Source organism: Lactuca saligna, chromosome 6 (assembly GCF_052625555.1).
Source record: "Lactuca saligna cultivar CGN05327 chromosome 6, ASM5262555v1, whole genome shotgun sequence".
Lineage (NCBI taxonomy): Eukaryota > Viridiplantae > Streptophyta > Magnoliopsida > Asterales > Asteraceae > Lactuca > Lactuca saligna.
Window position 1 is genome coordinate 30,111,367 of NC_136422.1, and position 9,747 is coordinate 30,121,113.

General features: G+C 30.2%; 1 protein-coding gene across 2 annotated transcripts; it reads left to right on the top strand.

Moving 5' to 3' along the window:
- The first annotated feature begins 4,037 nt into the window (after positions 1-4,037).
- Positions 4,038-9,326, top strand: LOC145001601 (alcohol-forming fatty acyl-CoA reductase-like). Of its 2 annotated transcripts, XM_078960964.1 has the most exons (10): positions 4,038-4,149; positions 5,535-5,638; positions 5,734-5,936; positions 6,013-6,113; positions 7,522-7,696; positions 7,960-8,118; positions 8,213-8,297; positions 8,386-8,655; positions 8,748-8,875; positions 9,015-9,326. In XM_078960964.1, exons 1-10 carry the CDS (start codon positions 4,071-4,073, stop codon positions 9,166-9,168), a joined length of 1,458 nt encoding a protein of 485 aa, XP_078817090.1. In that variant the 5' UTR covers positions 4,038-4,070; the 3' UTR covers positions 9,169-9,326. The 2 variants fall into 2 exon arrangements, with proteins under 2 accessions (XP_078817090.1, XP_078817089.1); XM_078960963.1 differs by lacking the exon at positions 7,960-8,118 and having other exon boundaries at positions 8,216-8,297.
- Positions 9,327-9,747: the final 421 nt, after the last annotated feature.

Sequence of the window (9,747 nt, forward strand, 5' to 3'; positions counted from 1 at the left end):
ATGAAAAATGAATTTTAGATTTTAAATGAATTGAAATTCCTAGATCTTTTGAGATTCATTTAACTTTTCAATGATATGTTTTAATCTTGATTATGCCCTTCAAGTTTTTTGACTGGGATGCTGAGGATCACAAAAAAAGGTGTGAATAACCATGCAAATTAGTTTGGTACACGTAATGTTACAAATCATCTGATCAATGTGCCTATTAACCACACACACTCCAATGATCTATGATTAACATCGAGCTACCCATTGCCATCCTTCATTAGTCCCAGATTAGTGTGTTGGTTAATCACACACGCTCCACTAACGACTAATAAGGTGCAATGTCCAATTTCTGGGTTAGCATCAAATTCATATTTTTCCTAAGTAACTAAGATTGAGAATCTATAAGTGTTTGGTTACTTGGTATTTTCATTATAATTTTAATGAGAATTATTGTCCTATCCTACCCTTCAGCTAACGACCCTCCACCAGTCAAGGAAGCGGTGGGTGAGAGTGGACACCCATTAAACCACCATTTTATAGGCAGTAACCTTATACCCCCTTTATAGACCGGCTTTGTGAATGAGGCCAACTAACGGTATGACTGAATTTTAACTTATACATATATCATATATTAAACTTCTAATTTTCTATAGTATAAGGGTGTATTTTAAACATTTAAAATACTTGGTGGTTTAAGCTATTAATAAATTAAACTTTTAATTTAATTAATCTTAAACAATATTATTATGGATTTATTAAACTTCTCTTTTAATTAAACACTTTAATTAATTTTATAAAGTCGATAAGGTGTAATTGAACTATTCATCTTGGTTATTAAAATTCAAAATTGAAACTATTTAATTAATTATTTAAGTTATGAACTTAACAGATGCATCTTTTGAAACCTTTCAATTACTTGATGTTTAATATTACATAATTTGAGACTTTTCAAATACCAAAACTTGAGGGCAAATTTTGTAACTCTTGGAAAACCTTTGGGTTAGAAATTTGATGACACATTTTTGTAACTCCTAAAAACGGTTGAGTTCCAAAACTTTGATGGAAAATTTGTAACTCTCCAAGACTCTTGAACTCCATAACTTATGAGTTAATGTAATTTTAATGGATGAGACTTTTCATGTTCCATAACTTGAAGACAAGTTATGGAATTCATTAAAAAAATTTAGATCAATTCCAACAAATAAAATTATCATATAATTCATAATTGATCTAACCTAACTTAAAGCAAGGCAACTCATATCAAATAATACAAATAATATCTTATTATCTTAAAATTTGACAATTGTCCTTTAATTGGATGAGGATCATCATCACTAAATCAGAAAATACATTTTTTATGATTACAAAATAGTTTGTAATATTGATCCTAAACCAATTCTGGCCAAAAACTCGAAATTCTGCAACCGGAAGCATCTACTCAATGAGTGCATGATCATGACTCGTCAAGTTGCCCTTTTACTGAGTGGAATCGGCGAGTCATTTCATGGACTCAGTGAGTTCATCAGTTAGAAAATCGATTTTTTCAACTTTGAAAATTAACAAGCATCAAATATACCAGAAAACAATCCTAGTCTCTGATACCACTGTTGGGTTTTAAGCACTATAACACGCCCCCACCCCCCCCCCCCCACCCCTACAGTGCACATGCAACCCTAGATGCTTTGGATCTGTGGTTTTCCTAATTATACATGCAATTTCATTTTTCCCAAGCACACATCCTAACTAGCATACAATAGAGGATATACAATATAAAACTTATAGTTAGATGAATACCTCTTGATGTAGTTGTAGTCCTTGGCCTTTCAAGAGCTTAGCACCTCAAGTATGATGCCTCAATGGTTCACAAACACCATGAACAAAGGAGGACTTTGAGAGAGAGAGATTAGGCACACCAAAATCAGTTATGTGAACTCCAAAAACACTTATGTAACCGATTTTAGCTAAGGGGTATCATTTATATAGTGTAGGATTCCAAGAGTCATGGGTAAACCCTAATACAGACACTTGGGTTATGATCCATATCTCATGTGGGCTAATTCTTCATGGATACTTACATAAAACTTATCCCAACATGGATTAATAGCCCATATATATATATATATATATATATATATATATATATATATATATATATATATATACATATATATATATATATATATATATATATATATATATATATATCACTGATTTACATAATCAGTCCACATTAATTTAATTAGTCTTTTTTGATCACTAAATTAATTCCAAATTAATTATTGATCATTACTAATTAAATAATATGATTTCTCTTTTAATATATTATATTTATAATATATTAATAAATCATAAATAACCTCTTTCTCAAATATTCATCCTATCAGATTGTTCCGGTGAAGGCAACCCAAATGGACCATGCTACTCTCGGGTACATATCAGTTATAGTTATGGACTTAGACACCAAATCCAAAAACAACATAATTGCATAACATACTTTTTAGCTGCTTTGGACTTTCAAATCTCACCCCAAAAACATGTAGTTGCCTCTCCTAGTGCATGTCCGGATTGAAAATGAAATGGATTTCTATACCTTCATTTTCAACTTCATCACAAGCGCCACTATCTCATCCAGGAGGACATATCTTACTTAAAAAACTCATTACCAATGGTCTTGTTCAAAGCTATTTTGTCATTTTTGATAACTTCGTCTTTAAGATCTTTAGTGGGAGTTTTACTTCCAGTAGTAGGGACGCTTTCATTGGGAGGGCTCCTTTATTTGTAGTTACACCTTCATCTTCAAGGCCACTTTCATCTTCACTAACAACTAGATTCATTTCATCATCACACCATTCCTCCATACCATTCCCAATATGAGCAACATAAACTAAAATTTCCTGATATTCATACTAGGTATCTATAAACTATGCATAGTCCAAATTATCTTCTATGGAATGAATGTCTATAGATAATGGCATATTAGGGATGCATCAATAAAGATTTGGAACCTTTTCATGAACAGTTCTTTCAATAAAAGCAAAACATTCCCTTACATCCATATATGCCTAATCGGTATCAGTAAAGACGATATGATTCCCACCAACATATGCAGATGGGTGTCGCAAAAAATATACCATTGTACTGTAGATTTGTAAGCGATGGGATCCTTAGCAGCTTCTTTCCGAGTTACATTAGCTAAAGTGGATCTACGATCACGGGAACTAATCAATCGGTCTGTTTTGCTTTCTTTGATAGGCCACAAGGTGAATCAGAAAGGAATTCATGGACAAATGTAGCTGTTCGGTGAAGTCTCAGATAAATATCTTCTTGATCTTTCACAATCATGCAAAAGTTCTACAAGAACCATAGAGTAGAATACCTTAGAACGCATGTGGAAGCTCTCAACACTTGCTACGATGGTTAGAAACCCTTGGTCGCCTTCTTTATTGTGACTTGTGACTATACTTACAAGTATAGGAGCAGCCAGGTATGCAAAAGATTTAAACATATTCTTTATCTTTCACAAATGGAATATATGATGTGCACATTTTTTTATTTAGACTTACGGGGGTCAAAATCCACATCATCTATTAAACCAAATCATTTGTTTGAAATGTCAATAATAATGGCAAGGGTAATAAATATTTTTTTGACTTTGGAGTCCATAAAGAGCAAAAAAACATAAATAAAATTTTAAAACCCAACGCTAACGTTGTTAGGTTTCTATGATATTTTCCCAATAATTTTCCAATAAAAGTCAGTTGTTCTTATTCGGTAAGATATAGTGTTGATATTATTACTTAATATATTATATTTTTATTAATTTTAAAAATGTCAATTGATAAATAAAACATATATAAATGTAGTATGTTTATTAGTTTCTTTTGCTTTATAGGTTAAATAGGTTCATAGTTATTAACGAACAAAAAATATTAAATACAGATCAGAGTTCGGTGAACTCTAATCACCATTCCCATTTTACATTTCCTTTCCACGTCTTACTTGACTCTATATATATGTGCGTAATTCTATGCATTTCCATATACAAATAGTGCAAGAAATCTACTTGAATCTATAGTTATAAAATGGAGTTGGATAGTATTCTTGATGTTCTTGACAAGAAAACCATTTTGGTCACAGGTGCTACTGGTTTTCTGGCAAAAAGTAAAGTCTCTGGTTGTCTCTTTAACATTGATTTATATGTAATACACAAGGTCAAAAAATAACTTCATGCCTATGTTCGTAATATTAACATAGTATCCAAAAGCATGCAGTTTCAGTTCCTGTAATTTTTTTTTGCTACTATTTTAGTTGGCAATTTTAGTCCTTGTGATTTTTTTTTCTTTTTTGTCCTATTTTTTGACTTGGCAGCTTTAGTCCCTTCACTTTTAGATAAATTAACAAATATCATTTTGATCTCCTCCACTTTTAACTTTGTAATATGCTATTTTCACCATTCTGTTTTCAAAACGTTCGTGTTTATCCCCAATGTATAGTATATAAAATGTGATTTTCTTAATAACTTTTGTTTGTTAGCTTATAAAAAACTTTTTTACATGCTTATTTTTATGTATGTGTCGATATAAATTTAATGTGTTCAACATTTAGACGTAAATTTAGAAGTTTTGTTACTTCCTTATTTTATATACTTGTCATTATAATTTCAAGTGTGTGCACGTTGTGATTTATTATTATTATTTTATGTTTGTGCTTAGGTCTGCTTTGTCACTTCCTATGTATGATTCGGGTGACATATAATACGTTTTAAATATTTGAATTTCCGTTCGTTTACTTCACAAGAATAATCTCACTTGCTTATTTTTATGTGCGTCTTGGAATAAAATCGAGTTTATTTACGTTTTGACGTAAATTTTATGTACATTTTCGTTTTTATTTTTATATGCATTTGACGGTATAAATTGAAATTAGTTAATGGTACCAACCTTCGGTGGATGTTTACACTGATACTTTACACCATTCAATTTTGTGAAATGGTACTTTCCAGCCTTCTAATTTGTAAAATATCACTTTTAGTCTCTCGACTTAGAACTTTCTAAAATATCAATTCCACCCATCAATTTTCCAAAGTTTCATGTTTAACTTGCGTAGTTTATATGATATGATTTCCTACGGTTATTTCTCCACAAATTTGTCAAATGTCACTTTGATCCCCTTAAATTTGAACTTCATAAAATGTTACTTTCTTCCCTTCGACTTAATAAATTTTTGTGTTTACCCTATCCACCAATAGTTTTCTCTGTTATATCAACATTGTATATTTATCTACCAACAAATGTAAAGATATCTAACTTTTATCAATATAATCATTAAAATTCAATTTATAGAACATATTGGCATCATCGCAAGGTGGTGACAAATACTAGTTTCATATCAATCATTACATTTATAACTTGCAAGAAGTTATTGTCTACGTCATCAAACACCCATTCCATTTAATTGTTTCATGAAGTGCTCTTCTATGCTCTCTATTAGTAACTTGCCATTGTATATGTATATTAAATATGGACATGTTATATGTATCATTGTAGTTTTTGTGGAGAAGATACTTAGAATTCAACCAAACGTGAAGAAGCTATATCTTCTTGTGAGAGCAACAGATAGCATGTCTGCCTTACGACGCTTCCAAACCGAGGTATCGTTCATCTCATTACACATCTATTTATAAGATAACATTTATGTTCCTTTGTAATTCCTATCAAGAGCCAATAAGAAACTTATACATCATAGGCAGTAGAAAAGGATTTGTTTAAAGTCATGAAAGAGAAGTACCATACAAACCTACAAAGCTTTCTCTCTGAAAAGGTAATTCTAGTTCCGGGGGACATAACATGTGAGAACTTAGGAATAAAAGACTCATGCCTGAAAGAGGATATGTGGAGAGATGTTGAAGTTGTTGTTAATACAGCTGCATCCACTAACTTTTTCGAAAGGTACAAACTTTCATATATATATTTGACTACATCTATATTTCACTTTAACTAATTATACTTATTTGGATTGTTGTAGATACGATGTTGCCCTAGCTCTTAACACATTTGGCGCTAAATTTGTTTTGGACTTTGCTAAGAAATGTATCAACATAAAGTTGTTGCTTCATGTGTCCACAGGTTGGCGTCATACATAACTTCCAAATTATTTTTGAAAACGATAAGTTGGTATTGTCCCCATCATTTCCAAAAACATAACTCTTTTGGTATGTATCTTCAAACAACATTATGTTTGGTTTTAATCTCGATTTCCTCTTCATTGAATTAATAAATGTAACAAAATTTATAAGTTTAGTCTATCTCATAAAATATTTTCTATGAAGCAAAATTATGAATGTATGTTTAAATTTTAATTTTGTGTCTAGCATAATTTTTTATTTTAGTTTAATTAGAAAATTAACATATTAAAAACAATAATAAACAGATTTAACGTTAACCATTTATTTATCAAAACTCGTTCAGTTTAACCGGTCAAATTGGTCAAATAATTCAGAAGTCTATCAAATAAATATTAAAAATTAAAGCAATGTTTTATAATTTTCAAATTTAAAGAAATCAGTTTTATATTGGAATCACAAATATATCAAAAATATCCATGCCTTGCAACGAATTAGACGAGGTACACCTTACACGCAAAATTCAAAGTATGTTTATGAGTTTCTTTTCTTTCTTTTTTCCTTTATAAATTTAAAAAGGTTCATAGTTATTAATGAATAAAAAATAGTATATTAAATTATTAATAAGTATTAATACAGAGAAGAAAACAATGAAAACCTTTCGAAATATCAAATCTATACTAATAAAAGAGTAGTTTTTTTGTCATATATAATCATATTAGACCTCTTAATTAATGTGTTGCCACTTATCAATTTATTAGTTCTCAATTTTAAATTTATTAGACATTATCATTAATGTGATGCTATTTGTCAATGTATTTATTCTCTATTTTAAATTTTAAATTTTAAATTTATATTATTGTTTTCATTAATTCACAAATAAAAAACATCTAATATATATTAAAAATTAATTTTATATATTTATTTGAATCAACGATTATAATTTCATATAACTAATAAAATATCTGTTAATTAATAATTTATTTAAAATAATTGATTAATAGTTTTGAATTTTACTATAAAATTTTAATTACTTTTATAACCATAACTCCCACAGGTTATAAACTAATATGTAATCATACGTTTTCCATTTGAAGCAAAAGTGGTAATTAAAGATTTGTCAAATCAGTTTTTCTCATGTTTACTTTATTCTACACCATATCAACTAATCTTTGAATCTTGATTTGCAAATTATACTAGAAGCAAATAGTTTTAATAATACAAAAGTTTTAAAATTTTCATAATCCGTAAAAATAATTAAATTAAAATTTCCATATATTGGAATTGACAACTTAATTAAGTCTCTATTTTACACAATTTAATATATATTTTTTCTTCAGTTAGCACGTTTTGTCTGATGAAAAGAAATCTAACTATTTTATATTCCAAATATCCTAATGATGCATATTCAGCCTATGTCTCTGGTGAGAAGCCAGGGATAATACTTGAAAGTACGTGCTACCTGGGAGAGACGATTGACATCGAACATGAGAAAAGGATCATCGAAGATAGACTAAAAGAGCTTGAATATCACAATGCTAACCAAGAAGTAGTTAAAATGGCCATGAAAGATTTGGGTAGACAAAGGTAATCGATCAACTACTTTTGCTTTGGCCTTCAACTGTTTTGCTTAGACAATGGAAAAGGTTTATCTTATTAAAATTGTAACACAATAATTTAAGTCTAAGTGAAGATAATGATTCATCCACTTGAAAAAAGCTGATTTGAGTTTTATACCTCAAAGAGAAAATCAAGTATAAAATTTAAACCACCTTATTATTAATTAAAAACATAAGTGGAAACATTAATTACTTTGCTATATATAATATACATATTAATTTTCGATCTAGGGCGAATCATTATGGATGGCCAAATACATATGTTTTTACCAAGGCATTAGGGGAAATGGTTCTTCAACAATTTAAACGAGATATTCCGTTGGTTATTTTCCGTCCAACAATCATCAGTAGTACCTACAAAGAGCCCTTCCCCGGGTGGGTCGAAGGCATTAGCTAATTGATTCTTTGTTTTTGTCTAACAAGCAGATGGTTTATGATAGAAAGATTGAACCCAGAAAAACATAATTTCTGTTTATAAAAATCACAGGACCATCGATAGCTTTATTGTTGGCTATGGAAAAGGCAGGTTAAGGTTTGTCGCTTCAGATCCTGAATGCGTGTTTGATGTGGTGAGTTTTCTGGAGAATTTTATCTCAATTTAACTTTCATCTTGAAAACATTTTGCTTAAATTATAATAATAATGTAAACGTTGGTAGTTACCGGCTGACATGGTGGTGAATGCTATGATCGCTGCAATCGTGGCTAATGTAGATCAAACTTTTTCTGTAACAATTTATCATGTTGGATCTTCGGTGTCAAACCCTTTGACAAACACCATGATACAAAAATATATATACATGTATTTTACTCAACATCCATGGACAAACAAGAATGGGAAACCAGTCATAGTTGGCAAGCTTAGAACATTGAAATCAATGGCTAGCTTCCAAAGATATATCACTCTTCGTTTCATGCTTCCCCTACAGGTTTCTCTCAATTAACTTCTCTTTCTCTAACTTTTTTCTCACTTCAAATTTTGTTAGTTTTTGTATGTTAATAAAGTAAATTTCATTCGTAGGTACTTAAAGTTGTGAATGTAATACTTTGCCAAGCGTTTGCTAGTACATGCAACAATATTGAACGAAAGATCAACTTTGTACTTTGGCTAGTGAAGCTTTACCAACCATATTTGTTCTCCAAAAGTTTGTAAGCATTATTAGTTCACTTCTTAATGAAAAATCTATTAATCTTTCCACCTTTTTAGGGGTTACCAATTGAACTCGTTAATTTTGTTATAGGTACACCTTTTTAGGTGTTACGAATTGAACTCATTAATTTTTTATAGGTACGATGATATAAATACCGAAAAGTTGCGTAACATGGTTAGGGAGAGTAAACAAGATGATGTATTCTTCAACTTCGACCCAAAAATAATTGATTGGGAAGACTACTTCTTGCATACACACATTCCTGGAGTGGTAAGATATGAGTTCAAATGATCAAGAGCTCACATAGACGGGTATAGATCATGCATTTCCAATCTTTTCAGTTACACTAATAATTATGGCTTGTATCAATAAACATTGTATCAATTCGATCAAGATGAACAACTTAAATTGAGTTGGTTGATGAATAAAAGTATTCTCGCATTCTATAATTGTTGTTTGATATTAATTTTATCGGTATCACCAAAATATTTAATGACACATGAAATAGAATAAAAATAATAATAACCAGAAGGGTTTTCCGCGCGTTTGAGTTGGTGTGGAAGGTGTTCGTTTTGTGTGTTTGTTCATGTGTTTCATATATTTGTTATTTTTTTTAACCGCAATATATATAGATATAAATTAGAATCCAGTGCATAGCTGGAAGTAGTCCAGAATGAAACAAGAATAAAATAGTTATAAGGTCCAAGATAAATTAAACAAGACAATTGTAAGGCACTTGTCCAAGGCACCAAACCAAATGGGAAACACATCGGATTGAAGGCTGAAGAACCTAAGGACTAATATCTCTTTATTACGATTGTAGCTCCAAATGTTAATATTAACTTTCATATATTGTTGTTATCTGAAGTA

Excerpts from the sequence above, each read along its gene's own strand:
- LOC145001601 (XM_078960964.1), top strand. The coding sequence starts at position 4,071 with ATGGAGTTGGATAGTATTCTTGATGTTCTTGACAAGAAAACCATTTTG. Across the intron at positions 6,114-7,521 it reads GTTGCTTCATGTGTCCACAG|CCTATGTCTCTGGTGAGAAG; the intron begins GTTGGCGTCATA and ends ATGCATATTCAG. Across the intron at positions 8,876-9,014 it reads TATTTGTTCTCCAAAAGTTT|GTACGATGATATAAATACCG; the intron begins GTAAGCATTATT and ends AATTTTTTATAG.